The sequence below is a fragment of the Falco biarmicus genome, chromosome 17 (assembly GCF_023638135.1).
Source record: "Falco biarmicus isolate bFalBia1 chromosome 17, bFalBia1.pri, whole genome shotgun sequence".
Classification (NCBI taxonomy): Eukaryota; Metazoa; Chordata; class Aves; order Falconiformes; family Falconidae; genus Falco; species Falco biarmicus.
In genome coordinates this window covers 1,050,473-1,071,962 of record NC_079304.1, presented here as the reverse complement: position 1 = coordinate 1,071,962, position 21,490 = coordinate 1,050,473, and the positions used below count along the sequence as shown (strand labels likewise).

Sequence of the window (21,490 nt, the reverse complement as noted above, 5' to 3'; positions counted from 1 at the left end):
GCTTGCCAAACTGAGATGCTAAAGCTGAAAAAAAATTTGTCCTCAAGTGTCCTATATCAAGTGAGTGGATGCAGCAGGTCAGCAACTCCACTTCTAAATGGCGAAAACACTTTCTCATTAAGATGAACTCCTAAATCGAAGGGGGGGGGGGGAGGAAATGATGAGCTTTTAATGAACTAGGCTAGAGCTGGCTCCTACAGGTTGGCTCCAGAACACAACTTTCACAGTGAGTAACTTTGACAGACACTGTGCGACTGCAGCACATGGAAACATCGTGACCGTGGGGACGATGAAACAGGATCACCGAATCATTTAGCTTGGAAAGGACATTTGAGATCATCGTGTCCGACTGTAAGCCTAACACCGCCAAGCCCACCGCTAACCAGTGCTTTTGAAGGTTTAAGAAGCCGGTGAGCTGTTTATTCTGTTCCATTTGCCACTTATCGCAGCCTGGGGACCGAGCCAGGCTCCGAGGGCAACGGGCTCTCTGATTAGAACACTTCTGAGGAGCCACAGGTGCCCTGGGTAATTAACTGTCTCACACTTTTCTTTTGAAACCAGAAGAATCCTGCGTGTAGTGTCTTCTGAACACGCTTGAACTGGTTTTGGTTGGGGATTTCCCACCCACCCACCGCAGCCCTTAAAAAGATGCTTTTAAAGCAGCAATTAAATGCATTGCCGAGCTGGGGGCAGGAGGGGAGCAAAGCCCCGGGGTCAGCGTGCAGGGGGACAAGCTCCCTCCTCCAGGACACGTTGGTGGCGATGGGGAGCCCGGCAGGCGGAGGGGCGGGCGGCGGGGGGAAGGAGCGGGGCTGACGCGTGGCTGCGTCCCGCTGCCCTGGGCGGACTCTAGGACCCAGCAGCGCGCCCCGGCTCCAGAACCCGGCCGCTGGGGCGGGCCAGCGGAGCCGTCCGTCACCTTGATTGGCAGCCCGCTGAGGGCGGGGACGGGGTTGCTCCGCCTAGTGGCCGGAGGAGGGGGTAGGGCTAACCCGCCAGCGGAACGGGCCCCCGTGATTGGTAGCCGGCGGGGCGGGCGGCGGCGACATTCGCACGCCCATTGGCGAGCGGCGCCGTCGGGTGGGTGGCTCGGCGGCTCGGATTGGCAGGCGGCGGCGGGTCGGCCCCTGTGATTGGCAGGCGGCGGCGGCGGGTGCGCGGCGGCCGCCGAGCGGTTTGTTTTGCTGGCGGCCCGGGCGCCCTGTGGCGGCGGCGGCGGGGAGCGACCGGGACCGCCCGTGCCCCCTCCCACCCCCGCCGCCGCGCCGGCACGCGGAGCGCGGCCGCCGGAAGGAGGCGGCGGCGGCGCGGGCCTGGGAATGTGGCGGCGGCTGTGAGCCCTCCCCCTCGGCCCGGCCGCCATGGAGCCGCGGCGGTGACAGCCCCGTCCCTCAGCGCGCCGCCGCCCGCCGGGCGCGGGCCCACCGCCCGCCGAGATGGGTGAGAGCCGCTGCGCGGGTGGGGAGCGCCCCGCGGTGCGGGCCGGGGGGCAGCGGGCTGAGGGAGCCGAACGCGAGCGGGGCTGGGGGGGGGGGGGGGGCGGCCTCGGTGCTGCGGCCGCCCGCGTCCCTCGGGCCGGCTGGGCCTGCGGCCTCCGGCGGGCCCGGTCCCGCTGCCCCGGCCTGCTTCTGCGCCCCGGGCAGCAGCGCGGCTGCGAGGGTCTTCTTTCAAATCGTGAGGAGGCCCCCGGTGCTGCGACCGCGGGCGCGGAGCCCCGGCCCCGCCGCGCAGGCACCCCCGGCCGGGCTGGGTGAGGGGTTCGGGCGGGGGCGCTGGGGCCTCTGCCGCAGCTGCTCAGAACCCGGTTGCCCGTCGGTAAGACGGGAATTTACGTGCTTAAATTGAATTAGGAAAACTTCTACTGTGGTATTAATTGCAGCTTGGGAGTCTGTCAAAATAGGTTTTTTTTTCTCTGTGAAGCTTCCAGTGGGTTCTCATTCGCCATAATTAACCCAGACGGCGACACATACCAGCAAGCAGAGGAGCCGGCGGAGCGCTCTATCCAGAGTAAAATGCTGCTTTCAGAAGTTGCTGTAACTGAACCTGAATGATCCTTCTTTTGGACTGTGTGTCCTGTATAAGGAACTGCTTATGGCGATGGGAGTGTGTGTGTGTGTGTGTTTGTATTACCTAGTTCCCCTTTCCGTTTAAAGAGGGGTTTCGTGTACTTAGAATTAAAAGGTTATTTTCTGTAGACCAGAACTTACTCCTGTTTGCTTATTAGCCAGGGAATTACTACTGCTGTCATAAGTGCGGAGTTGCATGGTTTTGTGGGCTGCAACTTCAGTGTTTCCTTCCTACAACTAAGTTTAGTTTTCCAAGACTGTCCTTCGTTATTTAGTCAGTATGCTAATTAGTTGCTTATATGGTAAATTCACAAAGCATTGTTAATGCAGTACTTTGGCTTTGAGCAACAACTTTATTTCCTCTGTATTCTGCTTTAATTTTGTAAATACAACAGATTGATGCAGATCCATCAGTAGGCTTCTCTTTCATAAAGACTGGGATAGTATTATTTGGTCTGTATCTTCTCTAAAGGAGCCAGCCAGGTAGTACAGAAGCTTAAAATAGCAGAGAAGGAAGAAGCTGGATTTCCATGGAAGTGTTTTCCAACGGCAATTGGATACGTGTTGGTAAACATGTGAGCACAGAATGAAAAAAGTACAGTTTTGTGGGCTGCTCCACCGTAGTGTTGCGTGCTCGTGTTGTATCATGGTACGGCTGCAAGCAGATCGCTCATAATAGGGAAGGTCTAAATTCATTAGGTAGTTGTGATCAAATAGTCTAATTAATAATGGGTAACAGGCTGTATCCCACTCTGCATTTCTTCCATCTTGTTTTTTGTATAGTAGCCTGAAAGCTGCGTGGGGTGGCTGACAGTGAGAGCTTGGTATCACGGTGTGTCATAGCTCCTCTGGCGCAGCTGAAGCTCGCTGTGAGCGATTCTCTGGCCCTTTACAGAAGGTGCTGTGGCGGAGGTTTGTTTCCTTACAGAGAGCTCCTTGGCAGCGTTTAAAATACAGATACCTGCTTCTAATACAGAGAAATCCACATCTATCTGTGAACTGGAAGGGAGAGCAGAGTTCGGACTGGATGATGCGTGGCAGGCCTAGACGAAACGCGCACTGCAGGCCCAGCTGCAGTTGAGTCTTTCCCTCGATCTGCTCTTTTTTCCTGCCTGTGTCACTTCCTTCCCTTGGCTCGCACACGCACCCATGGCCGAGCGTGGAGCTCCCGGCTGTAGCGGTGGTGACACTCCCGGTGCGCCGTGGGGGAGGGGAGCAGGGCTGAGCCGGCAGGTTAGGACCAGCTTAAATCCCAACCTATATTTTTTTTGATTTGTGGCTGGGAAGAGGTACCCCAAATACACACCGCATGTGCCAGGTTCATAGAGAAGTGCCGATTTCTCTTTTAAGCCTGCAAACCAGGTCGCTTGCAGTTTCCTAAAAATCGGGCAGAACAGCATCTTGTTACCACTAAGACTGTCCACAGTGAAGGATTCAAAATTTAAGCTTTTTCAAAAACTTTTCTCAGAGCTTTAAGCCGTACTCGGTTTGTCTGCCTCACTTGTGAAATTCACTCATTGCCCCTGGATCTGCCGATCACTTGCACAAACAATCAGCTGTGCTGCTGTGGTGGCAGGGAACAAACACGCACCTACTTGTTCACTTCTTTTCTTTTTGAAACAAATGTGGCATCGTGTCTTCTATTATCATGCTATATAAAATAGCATCCTGGTTTACAGGAGTTTACAGACTTCCTGTTTTTACCAATGTGCAGATGCTTTTACTGTTTGAACTTCATGATTTTTTTTCAACACTGTTTCCATTTCTGCCACAGCAAATACACTGACTTGCTGAGACCTGTGTAAGAAGCTGTGTATTGAAATAAATGCTTTATGTAGAGGAATAGCTTTCTCTGTGAGTAGCAGTTCCCTTTTATCGATGTTGTAAAAATCCTTGAGTGTAGTTTTTAAAACATGAAAAGCATTTCCTGGACAACATCTTTCCCGCACAAAGCAGAACTGTGTTTCCCAGACCTACTGGAGACCTAGCAAAACAGGGTCTCTCAGTGCGCTTCAAAAATCGCTTCATTTTCATTTGTAGTAACTTTTGCATTGTGTGATTGATGTGATGCTGCTGCACGTGCTTCTTTAAAGTTGATCTATGCAAATCCTCTATTTTGATGGAAATAAAGAAGTATTCATGCTTCTCAACATTAAATCCAGTGCAGTGCTATCCTAACTGGAAACGTTTTTTCCCTGCACAAGCTTCAGATCAATATTTGACGTTTACGTTTTGAAAAGATTCATACTCCATCATTTCCTACCTCACCAACACAGGGATGAATTACAGAGTGTATGTTTTGGTACCGGGGAGCCCATAGCTCAGTGTATAGCTATAATAAAACGTATGATCACGTAAGGTTCAGATGCACCTGAAGTTGTTCCATCAGCCTTTGCTACTACATTACGTGTTTCTTTTTGCGTGGATGCAAGTAAGGTTTCAGCATTAGCAATTGCCAATGGAGGAAGCTGAGTTTACAGCGAGAGACAGACCTTGCATGCACTAACGGGGTTAGACACTTGGCAGGTGCTGCCCTTAAGAGTTTAATGTCTTAGCATATTGTAAATTCACAAGTTGCCTTAGCTAATAAATAAATACACCCTGTAGCTGAGCTACAGTCTTTATTAAGAGATGCGTTACTGGTTAGATGCCTGTCCTCTTTGCCCACTTCCTCATTCACATGGGACACTGTAAACCTGACTTTATACACTGCCTGGGCTTTGGGATCAAAACACCTGTAGCCAACAACTGCATCGATCCTTATTTTCAAGTGATGTGCCATACTGTTCAGATGTGAGTTTTTATTCACAGACGTGCTCTTTGATTGACTTGATTTCTTGTCGTGAGTGCTTAAGTTATAAACTGCTTTCATAGCTGTTTTTGCTTCTTGCCCAAAGGAACTCTGCCAAGACAAGCTCTTCTTCATCCTCCTGATATCTGGCCAAACCCAAACTGCACTGTAGTGGAAAACTTGTATCCCAGCTCTTCACAGCGTGTTTTGGGTGGTAGGCGCTCCAGGGATATGCCAGTCCATAATTTGTAATGTTTTGTCGTGCAAAGTTACTGTCTTTGTCTGCCAGGTGACTCAAAGGCTATGCTTAATATCAAACAAGATTAAAGAATAAGAGTAAATTGGAGACACTCCAGTAAGGTAAAAGGTTAAATGTTCATATGTAAAGTTGGAAACAATTCAAAAAAACAAAACAAAAAAAAAAGTTGTGCTGTTAGCTACCTGGAACTTTAACTTCATTCACAACTGTTTTTTCACATTTTCCTCCCACAAGGGGTTACTTAGTGCTGAGATAGATCCTAGCAATTATTTCCTTTGGCTGATGTGCTTTTCAAAAAGCAACCTCTTGCTTTGGTTGTGTTACTTATACCCCTTGCTTCTTCTGCATGCAGTTGGAATTTCAAGGAGTACTCTCCCTCCTGCACTACCACAATGTAGTTATTGTCTCATTTGGCTTGTCTTGGACAGCAGCGATTTGGTGGGTTTTGATTTTGGGGTTTTTAAAATAACTTTATTTGCTCTGCTCTGCTTTCCTTTTTTAAGGGTTTTACTCTTAATTAACACCTTCTGCAAATGCAGTGGGAGATTTCTTTCCATTCTCCTCTGTCGCCTGGCCTAGGTCTGATGTCTCTGTTTTTTGGGAATACATGTTGAAGGCCATAGTGGAAGTGCCGCTGCTCTAGTGTTAGTACTAAAGCAGACCTTCTGGGCAGAAACTGTTGGTCTTACCAAAAATAATGTTAGTGTGACTTCTGTTCTGACTGGTGGGTTTTTAGCTGTTGCCCCCTTACAAATAGGTATATTTTTTTCCCCCTTTTTGCTTCTAAATTTTGGTAGTGTTCACTCCCTGTGTGCTTGCGAAGCTGTATATGTCCCACATCTGTCATCTTCAGCCGTTGCGAAAATCTAGTTTGTTATTCAGACATTAATTATGAGCCCAGTCTTCTGCATAAAATATAAGCTGGCTTCTTTTAGAGACACTCATGAACAAATGCATAACATGAAATGGGAGAAACAAATAGTCCCAATGAGTCCCTTTTACAGAGAAATACAGATGTGAGACAGTCCGTCATTTAACGTACCCAGGACAACATGTACAAATGAAAGCCATTACCCATCCAGAGCAATGCCACGAGTCACAAACGAGTGTGTAGCCATGCTGGATTTCTAAAATGAAGTTTCGGTTATTTACAAAACTGCTTCAAAAATGTTCATTTGAATTTGAACACGCTGAAGTGATGTGTTTGTGGGCGCAGGGAAGAAAGGAGGAACCTAGCATATCAAGCAGTGCACACCTGATACACTGTCGTATGAGTAGGGTTGTGATAATTTCATCTATGCATGACCTGTTCACATCACTTCCAAAAGTCTGAATTGTCAAAAAAATAAATAATAAATAATTAAAAAAAGCTTTACATCCAAACCCGGTGGTCAAGTCCAACCAGACTCTTTTAGAAAGGGCACATTCTTCTGGGCATGTTCAGAGCTGATCCAATCACTGCTTCAAATTTCATCCCTAAATTATACCTCGCTATCGGGAAGGATTTAACTGGACCTATTATTTGCAAGGAAACAACGCTTTATCCCTGAAAGCTCTTTGAGTCTTTGTATGTGAGACAGCAGCCCAGCAATCCAGTAGGCAGGAGGGTGCCAGCCGCAGATCCTCTGCGTGATCGCATCGCTGGGGGCCCAGTGCCTGGGAGCAAAGAGGCTGGTGCAGTCGCCTTTGTGAACCACACTTCACATGTCAACTTCTACCTTCTGCAGTATCAAGGAATTTAGGATTGTTATGCTTGAAAAAGCAAAGGAATATTCGCACTAGCTTTTAGACACCTTTATGCTAGCAATCCGTCACAGCTCAGCTACGATGCGTTTTTCTCCTTTTGTCTTTTTTTTTTTTCTCTAGACTTCATACAAATTTCTGCTAAATATCACTTCTCTCTTCAAAACTAACAAGAAATTGAAGAACACTTTAAATTGGTTACATCAGGAGTCTTAGCTTCAGAAAGTAATTTTCAGTCAGTAGTATGTATAAGAAAAATTTCAGCTTGTCTTATTTTCCTGCATTTGCAAGGAGCCTGGAGTTGAACCTGCTGCATTGCAGTCTGCCAGCAGACAGCGTTCTTAATGCTGTGTGATTTGAATCTGTTCAGTAGATCTTGAAATCTCATAAAATGGTTTGAACTTTGTTCCATCGGCGTGTTTTGGGGGAAGAGAGGAATGTGTTGGGGAAATCGGTGCAAGTGGATTTGTATGCAGAGATATTCTGAGATGACTCTTTGTCCAGATTTTCATTTTTCTCTCTACAGGCTGTGGTTTGTTCCACTAGCAAGCAAGAATTCTAAGTTAACAGGATATAAAATTGGAAAGAACAGATTCTTACCAGGTTTTCCTTGGCAGAAGCACATCACTTTGCCCCTCCTAAATGATCTATGATGATCTAGCAAACCTGCCCAAGTTGTAGTTTGTTGTGAAGCCATTTTAACAGAACTAGAGGCTGGGGATATTTATTCCGAATCTTCCTATGGCCAGATCCGTTTGTGGCATTGGATAAATGACTTAAAATTTAATCCGTCTTTTTACTACTTCATGATATTAGCTCAAGTCTGGGCTTTTTATGGCTACATGAAATTACAGTGTATTTGCAAAGATCCTAAAAAGGATTTCCGTTTTGTGAGTCAGCAGAAAACAAGTGGGGAAGTGTTATGGCCAATACTCACCCAGGTGACTTACTGCTAAAATTCTTGTGCATCACAGATGAACAAGAGGCCTTGAAATCCATCATGAAGGACCTGGTAGCACTCCAGATGAGCCGACGTCACAGACTGACTGGATATGATACCATGAAGAACAAAGACGCTGCTCACTCCAACAAACAGGTAAGGGGCCATGCGGTGCCTCCCTGCAATCCTTCCCTGGAGGCCAAGGGCCCGCTGTCTGTGTCGTGCCTGGCACTTCTGGCAGCTGCAGCGTCACCGGTGGGTTAGCTGCCTGTTCGTGCTCCGGCTGCGTTGCCAACACTTACCGTTATGGACTAGGGAGGGTAGAGTTGATAATTTGCAACATCTTGGTATTCTGCCTTCCCCCTATATGTGTTTCTGATGGGGTTCGGTCTGCCTAGATTCGCTAAAAAGTTTACCAAGTGATTTTCTGGTTTCACGAGCATATCACCGTTTTCTTAAATGACTTTATTATTTTTAAAGAAAAAACACAGTGCCAGCAGTCCACCCCTCTTGGGCAGCCCTGCAATAACAAACCAGTGTGCCTCTGCAGTGGAAGAAAAAAAAATTCCGGTAAGAAAACTGGCTTCCTATTCAATATTAGCATTTATAAATTAGGGGCATGTTTTAAAGTTGTGTGCAGTGACCTTTGTAGAATGCGTTTAAGCAGGTGTGGGAGGCCAGGAAAGCTTTTCCTTACTGACTGTGTCATGAAGTAGCAGTATGATGTGCTTCTCATTGTAATGGAAATGATACTTAAATTTGAAGCAGGGAACTGAGAAGCATAATGATGAAAAGGAAACAAGTATTTCCATTTCTGATGTAGAAGGAGGCCGCTGCAGTTTAAAGCTGCATAAAGCAGTCTGTTGGATAGTGAGCTAATGCTGGTCTCATCTTCACATGATTCAGACCGCATGTGAATACAGAGTGAAGATCCTGATAAAAGGTAATCAAACTGAGGTTGATCCAAGAACAGCGAAGGAGATTGCCTGAAAGGACTGGCGTTAGTGAAAGGGTGACAAACCTTGCTTCAGGGAAAAAGGAAGCAGCTATTTGCAGGTGTCTGACGAGAGGCAGCATCCTTGATGGGGAGGGTGGTCTGGAGTTACCTAGTTGCATGTCGCATGAAGACAGGTTTGAAACTAACCCTTATTTTTGGGTATGGGGATGTGTTTCCCTGTTTCCCTGTTCAAAAGAAATACTTTTCCCAGGGTAGTAAGTGGCAGGGTCAATACTTGAAAGTCTCTATAGGTTTGTTTAACATTGCTAGAGACTCTTTTTGTCATAAAGAAAACTATTGCATTGACTTTCTGGCAGGAAGAAAGCACAGAATAATATTGCTCTGTCAGTAGGTGCTGCGTGTCATTTGAACGAAATACTTCAACACAAAAGCAACAATTTCAGTCAAGAATTGTTTTTCCATTGTGGTCTTAAAAAATTAAATTGAGTTACTGGCAGTTAGACTGACGTTAACAGAGAACTTGCCTGTATCAGTAAAATAACTCTTTCCGGTTTTATTCCTATTACAGGCTTAAGCTTTCTGGAGCAGGCTTTAAAGTTCATGTCTGTCTCTTCCTTATGCTTTGTCTGCTCATAATCTACTTGTTCAGCTGGGATCTGGGATTTCCTCGAATGGGCTGGACAAGTCTGTAGATGGAGTAGTACAAAATCCTTTCCAAATCACTTTGAAACATAAATTCAGAGATGTCTTAAATCAAGATCTGTAATCGTTATTTGTGATACCACATCACGGAACTGGAATGCCAAAGTACTAAACTTGGATTTGCTTTCTTAGTCATCTCTCAGGACAGTTCATGTGAGTTGCTTCTAAGAAGTTGTTTAAATAGGTGACAGGTTCACTGTTTTCGAAGGAAACAAAAAGCACTAGATGTTTAACTCTTCTAGGTTCTTTCTGAAATATAAACACGAAGATCACTTCGAATACCTTTTCTTAGATCTTTGAAAAAGAAACACGAATGGCTAGTGTCTGATCCTTTTGGAAAAATCATCAGGAGATACATGCCAAATTCTATCCCTCCTTCCCTTTGTTACAAATTATGGGTTTGAAAGTATGCAGTGGAGTGGAGAAAGGTGTTTCAGTTCGCTTAGGTACCAGCGAGCTGAAGAAAGGTTTCCAAAGAGCCCTGAGGATCTTTTAACGTTGTCTAATTTTAATTAGCAAGAGCTTTGTCACTTAGCTGTTTCATGACCTAAAATGCATCTTGAGGTAAAATTTAATCTGAAAAATTACTTTAATTCAATTTCATCCAAGCAGTCCTATTTAGTTTCCTTGGACTGGGCTACTAAGAATAGTATAGCATTTGAAAAAAAAAATATCCAGAGCCTTCCTTCCCTGAAATTCCTAACATAAAGGGGTCATTTCTCCATCCATTTTGTCTAAGAAACAGGTGGTTCATAAGTAGTTGGAAAGTTCATTATTCCTGTGCTGTCTGTTGCATTTTTCCCCTTATTCTTCAGTTAAAACGAGTTCTCCAAAACTTGCTTCATTTTGGTGTCATACTAGAGTAAGTTCTTTCTCTTCCCCCCTCTGACAACATGTCCTTGTTAAAGCGAGGTGTAAATTACCCACCTGCAGATGATTGCTCTGCTTGGGAAGCTCGTTTGTCATGCTCGATTCTGCACCTACAGTACGGCTGCAGGAATACTGTGTACTTGCAGTGATTGCGTGGTCCCTTTGAACTGCATTCTTGACCACTAGGTCTGCCAGATACTTCCTCTAGCTAAAGAGCATTTCCTGGCCACGTTTTTTTTGAAGTTCCTAGATGTATGATTGCCTATTGTCTGAGGCTTTCACAGATGGCTTAATCTATTCCAATCACATAAATTGTGCGGCAGAAATTATGGAGTCTTATCAGAGCAGATTTTTCCCTTTTATTTTTATCTTTGTGACCTAAATTGGGATTTCAACTTTGATCTCCAGAGTTGAAAGTTCAGCATGTTGACTCTTCCGTGCCACATCGCATCTTTTTAAGTTTACAGTGAAATGCACAGGTTGTGCCATTAGTGCTTTTAACCATCTGCCAGATACAGATGATGACCCCTTTGCACTTTAAAAGAGGACATATAGTTAACTTGTTTGTAACTTCAGCCCCTGAAATTCAAACTATGCATTTTTGCAAAAGGAGAGATTTAGTCTGTGTCTTAAGAATAGAGAACATAGCACATTCCCTGTGTGTCTTTTTTTTTTTTTGTCATAAAAGAAAATGTGCTTGCTTTGAGAATGCACAAAGAAAGAAAATCAGCTTCAGTTCAGATGAATATGCAGATGGACTCAATTTCAGATTTTTGCCATGCAGTGATAAAAATAGATTAATTTTCCTTAAAGTATATTTCAGTGTCCTCTGTTTAATTGACAGTTAAGAAAAATTACAAGTTTTTACCTGTTTGCTTCTCTTGCTCCTTTAGCAATTTCTTCGTTTTTCATGCTGCTGTGTTTACATGTCAGCCACTTGTTGGCCATGGTCTGCTTCAGCTTCCATGGAGAAAGTTAATTAGACTTGTGTTCTGGTAGCCTTGTAAGGAGTTGATGCCAACTGCAATCACAAATTGACCTGCTTTGTGTTTGGGCCTTAAAATCATATTATATCCATTTGTCTACTGTTATGCATGCCCAAGTTTCACTGTAAACTAAACTTTTGTTCTTTCTTCTGCAGAATGATGTAAGGATAAAGTTTGAACATAACGGGGAAAGACGGTAAGTCTGTCTTCACTATGATTCTTTGCTTAGTAGAATAATACAGTCATCAGTAATTTAGGTTAAACATTTTGTTGGCTTCACTTTCGTTGTTCTTGAATGAAAAACACACAGTAAATGCAATAGCAAACAGGTCATACTCAACTTGTTATTTTTAAATAAAATATATAAATAAAAACCAACTGGTTATTTTTAAAAATCAGTGTGTCATGCAATACTTCCCTTTGATTTATTTTCCTATTATCTGTTTGTAAGTGAATTGCAGTAATATTAAAAAAGCTGTCCAGCCTGAAAGAAATTCAGTCTGATAGCCTTGTTTCAGATATGTTCCCTTTTTGTTTCATTTAACTAATACCAAATGAAACTGATCAAATTAGCGCCATTCTTTTCTAGTTTCTCATTTCCTGATGACCTACACTATCACTGTCCTGCTGTGACTGAGCAAAAGATACAGCAAGTGAAGATTTTTTTCATTGGTGTAAAAGTTTCTTTGTTGTTTCCTCTGATACTTAGTTTTGAGAGACTTTATTTTGAAAAAAAACCCCAGAATTAACTGAACTAAGATTTTTGGTGTTCACAGTATTGTTTACAATGGATAAAATTGTCTAGACATTTCAAAGTAGGTCTTGAGAAGCCCCCTATTTGCCATCTAATTGAGAGAAACTCTTCAGTCCATTTGTGGCGGTTCGGTGTGTGTGAGCATACAGGAAGGCTCCAGGCTTGTTTGCAGCCTCTTTGAGGCTGCTCTTGAGCTCTTGCTGAGGGGGCAAAAAGGATCTTGATGCTATGTTCCAGTTGTCTTTTTTTTTTGAAGAAATTAATTGGATTGTAAGCAGGAGTTCATATGCTATCCTTCACAGATATCCTATGGGAATCCTTTTGTTTCTCCCATCCCAGACAGTACTTTCAGTGTGAAGTAGTTCACAGTTCCATGATAAAACGCAAATTTAATGTGGATAATACAACAGCACAAGTTGTATGTAGTGATGCTAATAGCCTGTTCCTAGCAAAGGTTACTGGCTGGGGTGCTTAAGCTCCTCCTCAAGTATCCTCCTTTGTCAGATTTAGGGATTTTTGCTAAAACAGAAAAGCAGAGGCATTCCTTGGTAAAGCAGGCAGTAGAGAATAATTTGTAAAGTCTTCCTCAAAAATTGAACTGTTTCATTCACCAAAGTCCTACATGGTGAATTCCGTCAGTAAAAGTACCTGGACTTTTGGTTGCTCAAATTGAAATTTAAAAAGTAATCGTAGCTGGGATCTACTGCTGCCTTTGTCAGCCATATCTTCTCAGCTCTGCTGTGTCAGAGGCATTGTGTGGGCTACAACAGAACCACTGTGCGATACGGCACAATTTCTTGTGATACCGTGTTAGCACAAGGTAACTCGGAAGCAAAATCTTGTCACCACAGTCCTGTCGTCTTGTATGTCTTCTGCCTGAGTGCATTTAAGATGGCACAGAGCTCAGGAGAGAAGAAAGGGGTTTTTTTCTGAAGTAACATTAAAATGAAAAGGTTGATTGTGTGTTAGTCTAATTATGCAGTTACGCTCGCCTGAATTCCCCATTCCCAAAGTGGTATGCAGTTACAGACAGCAAGCTTGCACCGAGAATGTAAGTGTGTGTGCTTGGTTTCAGAGGAGCTGCCAGATGTAACCACAAATATTTAAGGTGGTCAGGCAGGAATGGGCTCCTTAAACCCTGCAGTCCATGATTTTGTGTTAGAAGAGTGCACAGAGTTTTTAAACTAATAGAATTTGTGGCACCTGAGAACAGCTCTGCTTTTTAATGCACTGAGTGTAGAATGGAAGCCTTTATAAGGGGCTTCAGCTCAACTGAGAGCTAAATTACATTTGTACGGTGCCAGAGTACTGTAATTTCATGGATGGATTTCTTAGTAATATGTCGAAAATGTTATTGTGGGCTGCTTCTTAACAAGGACAATTATTTCTAAATAGCTGAATGTTGTAGGTCTGGTATTAAGATGAACCCTTCCTGGGAAGGGGCTAAGGAAGCAAACTAGCACTAGATCTATTTAAAACAAAAGCTGCATGTCGTGAAAGGATACTGAGTGCTGGCAAAGCAGGCTGGATGGATGGCCTGGAAACTTAAGCCTTCTATCCAAAGCACGCGTTCAGCACCAACTCGTGTGAGCTGCCCCAGGGGTGATTCAGGGTTTCACTGAGCTCAGAGAGTTGCCCCTGTGAGCAAGATAGGTCTTGAGTGTCTGTGGTCCGTTCAGGTTGTCTTACTTCTGCCTGATGGCAGAATTCATGAGGAGTGCTAACAATCAGGTTTTTTATGGCAGTGTTTCAGCTATGCCAAAGCAGAGTTGTTTCAAGTTCCAGCGGTGGGGTGAGCAGCTATCGCCGTGGTCTGGTAGCTCGCAGAAGGCTGGTGGCTGTCAGCTGTGTCCCAGCGCTGTTTGTTGAACTCGCCAGTAGTGGAGATGCAGCGTGGTCTCATGGGCTGTGGAAGGAGATGGCGAGAAGTCTGGTTTCAGGAGCCCGAAGGCAGGAACCACCAGCCATCTGGGCCTTGTGCAGTCAGGATATGGAAAGTAGGTTGCTGAGCTGAGCAGCAGACGTCCTTGGTTTGCTAGAACAGTGGGTCGTAAACTATAGTTCACGTTTGGATCCTCCAGCTCTTGACCCAGGGTATTTTACTTGCTAATTCTTCTGAAGAGGGTAAAAATCATCCTTTTCCATAGCTGTCAAGGTAGCAACTTTCTGAGTACTTGGCAGCTTCCTACAGAAGAACATTCCAGCAAAACAAACAGTTTTAGATGCTTTGCTGGAACTTCATGTTAGTACTTTGCCTAAAACATGAGTGTTTCTATCCCAAGGGAGGCAAAACAGTAATAAAAGCAAACAAAAGTACACTGTCGTTTTCTGAAAAGCATGCGTGTGCCACAGGATTCTGCAGGGTTCCCCGGGGACGGCTCTGCCTGTTGCCATTTTGGATTTCTTGAGGCCATTTGTGCCATTCAACTGGTGAGGAAATGGCTGCGTGCTAGAACTGGGGGTTTGGTGTGTCCCAAGCTCTGGGCTAAGGGAAAGTGATTAGAATAATTTACATCTGTGCATATTTTGTGTGTCTGTCAGTCAGTGAAGGTGCCCAGAGATGCGTTACTTAGGGAAAATAACTGGTGAGGGAGGAAGCATGAGAGAATGAGACTGATCTGTCTTATGTGAATATTCTGTCTTGCATATCTGTCTTACATGCATATTCTGAATTATGGCAAGTCAGCTGTGCCACTGCTGTTACAACTGAAGCAGCATTTAAGTTTTGATCTATTTGGCCTCTAATTTTTTTTTAAAAAGGCTTTTTTTTTTTTTTTAATAAAGCAAGCCCTGAGTGACAAATGGTTGCACAGTTACAGTTAGATTTGTCCTCAGCTCTTGAATAAAAGTCCCTGCTGTGTTGTCCAGGATTTGAAGGATCACTGCAGAGACAGCGCAGTGAGCCTGTGATTCAGATGTCCGGAGATGTTTGACTTGAGCCTGCAGAGCGCTGACATGGGCCTAATGTCACAGGCCACCTTTGGGAAAGAGGGTTTTCAGGTTCCTTTGTGTCCTCCAGCTGGTACCTTTCTTCAGGAGTTCGGGACTGGCTTTGTTGTGGGAATGTTTGTCGAAACCTTTCAACTGGAACGCATTTTGGAAATGTTCAGGGAGTGAGTTTTGAATTCAGATACTGGAGTACTTAAACCAAAAACTTTTTTGTTCTTTGGGCCTTCTGTGGCTTTTAATTCAACTCTGACTGAATGTATTTGTGTTTTGTGCACGAGGCAGTATTCTTTAAGCCAAAGTGCATAAGAGATTTGTATCCTGTTATGTGAAAGACATTTATTCAGTAAAGGATACTTTCCTATGCAGGGTCAAAGGCATTCTGTTTGAAATCTTCAGCTGAATATTGCATTTTGACAAACCATTTGGAAATGGGCCATAGATCAAGAATTCCTTGCTGAAATAATTAATTCAAATCAGAAAAGTTCATTGGCTGCTTGAGGATGAACGGAGAACATTCAAATGTGTTTTTAATGGTTCAGCCATCTGATTTGATTGCATTTTCAGTATCTCTGAATTCAGTCCATGATTCTCTTTTGTTCCAGAATTATCCCATTTGTCCGTCCTGTGCGCTATGAAGATGTGCAGCAGAAAGTGAAAACAGCCTTTGGCCAGCCACTGGACCTCCACTACATGAACAATGAGGTACAGAACGTTGTTATCGGTGCTCGGGACATGTAACGCTCTCTCTGGATGACACCTCCTTTTTCTGTCCCAAATTCTGTACCCATACATTTAATTTTCAGTTCTTCCCTCTAATACGAACCATAGTTGAATCACTCTGCTCCAGAGGAAAACATGCTGATACTGACAAAACATCGCACCGATGTGTGTATTGTATGAACATCAGCACCTTGCTTCCTTGTACTGGTATTGTTTGGGAGACTCTCTTGGGGAAGTAAAAAAAGGTATTTGAGGTATTTTGACTGCTAAAAGCAACTATTGCGGGCCAATAAATATAGAGTCTGAGCGCTGCAGGCAGTCCCAGAGTAATTTCTTCAGCTGTCCGATAGCAGAGTCAGGGTTGCTTGTGGTGTTTGACCACTGACCAGGAGCAGCCAGCCAGCCAGTTGTAACAGATTTACCTCCTGCTGGCCGCAAGCTCTCTGCTTATTGCCCAGCTATTAGGCAAACAAGGGGAGCTAGAGCACAGGGGAGGCTCTCTGGTATGAGATGCTGCAGGGGGGCTGTGGGCACTGTCATTGCTAAAAGAAAGTGGCATGAGGAGTAGCATTTTATTAATAATCTGAAGTATTTTGTTGGCTTTCTCACTCTGGTCACCCTGACTTCTCCTTTGATTTTTTTTTGTTGTGGTTTTGCCTTCGTGCTGTTTGGGGCTACATCCCTAATGAGAGAGGTGCAAAACTCCATTCACCAGCAAGAGCCAGACAAAAATGAAAGGGGTTCTTCAGTGTTAATAGCATTCACGTTTCGATTTGTGAGTGGGCTGTAGAATAGAGGGTGTCTGAGCATAATTTTTGGGGTCTTACTAGCAAGTTTCAAATTCTTTGATTCCCTCTTTCAGAGTCTTAATCGACTTCGTACTAGTATCATAAACCAAATTTTCACTTAATCATTAGGTCTGGATTCAGAAGTATTCCGAGATAGTGTTCTCATCAGTGAATCAGGGGCTTGTCTCTGACTTGTTCTTTGCAAACAACACATTCAGGTAGCAATTAATGTTTTTGTAGGTGGTGCCTTAGGGAAATTTGCATAGGGTCAGCCATTTCTCTGATGGTACGGGAGAAAAACCTTGTTAAAAAGGACAGTGAGACAGCATTTTAATAAAAATTTGTGGAATAATTGAGCAATCAGAATCCCATCTTATATTCTGATTATTTTTTTTCTTTTTCTAATTTTTGTTTAAATACCTATTGTGGATGTAGACTTAGTTTTCCTGTCTTTTCTAATGATTTTTTTCCCTGTTCTTTATTTTGCAGCTGTCTATTCCTTTGAAAAATCAAGATGACCTGGATAAAGCAGTAGATCTCTTGGACCGAAGCTCTAATGTGAAAAGCCTTAGAATATTATTGCTGTCTCAGGACAGAAACCATGTAGGTAACAGCTTCTGTGACTGCAGCAAAATGAAGGTTTTTACCCTTAAGTCTCTGAAACACAATGGTGGCCTCATCTGAGAGCAGCAGGGATTAGTAAAATCAGTCTGCACAGACACGAATGCATATGTTTATCCTCTTTGCTTTGGCTTAGCTATAGGTATCTCTCTATATTGTTTTTTTTTCCTGTCTTCAGCAGCTGCTTGGGACTAAAATATTGCAGCTTTTTAAGCTGTAATGTGAAGGCCGTTTTATATCAAGTACCCAATGACTGTTCAGAAAACAGTTAATGAGTTTGGTTCGCAGGGAATTTTTTTTTACCTTTGATTAATAGCACACTGTTGAAAGTGCATGTAATTATCTTGCGTTTAAGAAAGCACAGGTTGTCCTTGAAGACAAGCTATTAGCACTTTTTTCCTGGGTAAGAAGCCTAAGGACAGCTGCCAATGATTTTTCAGGTCTGTAGCCTAATGCATTGAATCCAGCCTTAGTCTGTAGAAATTTAAGTTGCTTTTAGCTAATAATGGTGTATTCACACCTAAGGTTATTTTGATAGTGTCTTGGTTCACTTTCCTATACCACAGATGGCTGTGGCATTGGATGTCAGTGTAGTTTGTACTTTTCAGCAGAAATGATCATAACATCAGAAATAAATCTTTTAAGTCAAGCTCCCGGAGATGCCAGTTTCAGACAGTGAATTGAACTGAAAGCTGAAGAGGGCAGAAAGGGTCAGAAGGTTTCCCTTATTCCTTATCTGTGACTGAAGATCTTTGTTCACTCAACCCATGTCTTTTGTTTAGAATTAAGGTCATACAGCTTTTCAAGCCAGAGACCTTAATAATCCTTAGATATTTTATTTACAAATTTCCAAATTCTCTTGAAAGGTATGAAAGTTACTCTGTCTTGAAAGCTCTGTTGCTAATGGCTTGTCAGTCTTGCTTGTTCATCCCTATTCAAGTTCTGCAGGCTGTGAGCTCAAATTCTTGAAATAATCACACCTGTAATTCTTGGAACTGTCAGGAGAACTTAAATACACATCTCGTTATTTTTGAATTTGATAATATATGTTAACAGAAATACAGAAACCCTTCAGGAGCGTTAACAGCCCTTTCCCAAATGACTGGATGCCAAAAGCTGGAAAAGTGTAGGAGGGGATGATGCTGTTCCTTGTCCTATGCCCTTTCCCTAAGCATTTGTTGGTGGCTGTTCTGAAGACAATACTTGGCAAGAGGGGCCTTCAGGCTGACCTAGCGTAGTCAGGCTTTGTTCTGTGTTGTCAGGAAACAGTCTGTAAAAGGTGGCCTCAATTTTTGGTATAAAACTGTAAAACGATCCTGGTTTACAGCCCTCTCTTAATTTTGGTGTCTTCAAACTGCAAACCAGATGTTAAATGATACTACCTAAACTTTACATAAGCCACTTACAGTAAACGCTTGGTAAACCTCATCCCTACACCAGCTTGTAGCCAGTACTGTGGTGTTGTCCTTTTATTAGCTGTTTTTTCCTCTTTTGCTCAAAGCAGAAACAAACAGCAAAGTCTTCAGTAAGTGCCACTGTTTCCCCCCTCTCCTTCGACTTCCTCTCCAGCTCTGAGTTGCCTGACAGGAGAGCCCTGCATGTGATAAAGCAAAAGCCCACAAGTCTGAAGGAGGTTACTTGGCTGCATGATCTCATCCCACTGAGGGAGCGGGAAGCATTATTTTTCCTGAAGTACAGGATGCAGATTTTGTTTTGGTTGTGCTCTTTTCTTTTTCTGGGGATGGAAAGGTAATGCCGTGACTTTGGCACAAATATGTATATAAACCAAATCAACTTTACAGCAGTAGCTGTGTGACTAGTATTGAGAGCCCGTGCTTGTGAATAGCATTTATATTAATTTTCTTGTGCCTCTTTCTGTGGCTCACTTGTGCTTTCTTTGATCAAGCAACTCACTCCTGTTGTCAGTCCTTTCTTTCTGTTTAGCAACTAATGGGAAGAACTGGTTAAGTTGAACACCTAGAGTACTAAAGCCAGACTGTCCTTGTGAGTGGTGTGACCTCTGCACCCTTTATTCAGCTCCCATGGTTCTGTTCGTGGTAGAGTTGATGTAATTTAAGTCAGGCTCCCTCCTCACTCTGTGCAAGGGTATGTGCTTATTAAATGAGCAACTATTCAATACTTCTGATTTTTTTTTATTGTGTAGCCTCCCACCTTGTTGCTAGTTGTATTCAAATAATTTTCAGAAGTCAGAATTAATTTCCTTGGGATGCCTGTGATTCTGTTCATCTCAATGAAATAAGTTAACATTAGTTACATTCTGTAATGCACAAGAGGAAGGGAATATTATATCCTTTTGTAAAGCTAGGTATTTTGGGACAAGAAGATTGAAATCAAAAGTGTCCACTAGTATTGAGCACGTGCTTTGACATGCATAGGACCTCATTTGTTTGAGGAAGGCAATTCGTAGTATTTCATATGTTCAGATTTTAGAGCACCATCCTCAGATAGCTGGAGTCCTGGTCAGCCTTCTGTTACGAGCCCGTATTCCCTGTGCCATCTGCAGAGAGAGCACAGAGGGGTTACCTCCCTGAAGCTGCAGTCTAGATATTTCCAAGTGAGCACCCTCCGGAGTCTGAAGTGGCCTTGCAGTTTCAGGAGGCAGAGCTGTGCTCTGGGAACATCCTACTGCCTGAAGTTGCAAAATGTTTTTTGCAGTTCCTCTTCCTACAAAGCATGCTGGAGTTACCCCTTCTATCTTTCTCAATAGACTGGGGAGAAGTCCATTGACGTGTCTCCTTTTCATCTTCCTGCTTTGAATGAGATGGAGACACTGTGCAAAAATGATCTTTTATTAGGTTATGTCTATGTAAGTTCAAGGAAGGATGAATGAAAGCAACACAGGCAGCATTCATCTTCACATCTCCGAATTCTTTGTGCTCTTAAACTCTCTAGAATTTATTTTCATTTAGATGGTCTGAATGGTCAGTTTACTTTATAAAGATTGTAGGGAGTCAGGTTGCTATCTAACCGCTTCTGACAGTGCAAGGTTTATAATTTATCTCTGCTGGCTAAGGTGGCTGATAGAAATTGTACGTTCTTCTGTGTTCTGATCTCAGTGAGTGATAGGAGCCCCATCTTGTTGGTTTCATAGGTAGCTGCTGATGGAGGACAAACATCGAGACTTGTAAATCCTGCATTCGATTTGAGGCTGGAGGGCAGCATCCTCTAGTTGTTCAACTCCTGTTTTACATCATAATTATAAAGCTTGCTCTTCTGATGCCTTTATTGTTTGTGTTCTGTGAAGTTAATAAGATTTCAAGCTCTAGAACTGTTTCTCAGCTACTTTCTTGCTACTAAACATGATATTTTTGAAACTGTGGCCAGACTGCTTGAGCTCCTCAGTCTCATTTTATTTTATTTATTTTTTATTTTACCCAGCAAAACAGTTCTTCACCCCATTCTGGACTGCCCAAACAAGTCAGGATTAAAACTTCCCAATCTGTGGGGGATGTGAGCACACCCTATCAGCAGCCAGAGCCCAGAAGTAGGCATCTGTCTGTCAGTGAGTATTTTTGCCACTTCTGCTTGTCTTTGTTTTGTGAAATGTATCTTTTGGGCACTAGTGTTTATGGTATAGCGTTTATGAATGCCACGAGAAACTGAAAGGTTATTCTAGGACAAGGCAGTTCATTTTCGAAAGCTCTTAATATGTTTACAATAGAATGTTTCAAAGTTCCTTAGTAAGTTGTTGAACAGCTGAGGAGCTGCTAAAGGGGATGTCCTAAAGCCAGATTCATTGAGGTTAGAAATTTGGAAAGCTTACGTGGGTCCATTAAGCTTTTTATTTAGATTGGCAATTACAGTTCATGAAACCTAGATTTGAAAATTTTTTTATTTTTTTATGTTGGGCTTTGGAATCTGTCCTCACTCTTGTAATCAAGCATTTTACTAGTAGCACAGGAATTTTTACTGCATATCCAACGAGTGCCCTACATACGGAGTTCCCTAACCTTTCACTCTTGTAATTAGCAAATGAGTAGAGCACAAGGTTAATACCATAAGTGACTGGCACAGCTGCACGAAAGGTAATGAGAAAAGTCAGAGTAGTACATACCTTTGTCTCTTTTCCTTTCTGTGAGCTTAGTGAACTCATGTTTAGTGAAAAGGTCCATGTAAAGCTCTGTAATTTTTATGTCTTCTGTCTGGTAGGTTTGTCTGAGTTGTCCCAATTTCTATGTTACAAGTCCCTGTATAACTCTGTGGTACTATTCAAAACTGTGGTAGATGGATACTCAAAGCTGTGAAATTTTTTTATGAAACACTAAAAGTGAAACTGCTTCAAAGACTTAGAAGTAAAAAAAAATAAATAAATCTGTGATTTA

At 43.2% G+C, this 21,490-nt stretch overlaps 1 protein-coding gene across 2 annotated transcripts in view; it reads left to right on the top strand.

Moving 5' to 3' along the window:
• The first annotated feature begins 1,128 nt into the window (after window positions 1-1,128).
• The window catches only part of MAP3K3 (mitogen-activated protein kinase kinase kinase 3), a 41,031-nt gene continuing 20,669 nt past the window's right edge, over window positions 1,129-21,490 (top strand). For both annotated transcript variants that reach the window (XM_056362150.1, XM_056362149.1), the window contains exons 1-7: window positions 1,129-1,440; window positions 7,834-7,955; window positions 8,280-8,369; window positions 11,471-11,511; window positions 15,621-15,720; window positions 17,016-17,129; window positions 20,547-20,670. In XM_056362150.1, the coding sequence (XP_056218125.1) occupies window positions 1,437-1,440; window positions 7,834-7,955; window positions 8,280-8,369; window positions 11,471-11,511; window positions 15,621-15,720; window positions 17,016-17,129; window positions 20,547-20,670 (595 nt within the window). In that variant the 5' untranslated portion in view covers window positions 1,129-1,436. The remainder of the gene's footprint in view (window positions 1,441-7,833; window positions 7,956-8,279; window positions 8,370-11,470; window positions 11,512-15,620; window positions 15,721-17,015; window positions 17,130-20,546; window positions 20,671-21,490) is intronic.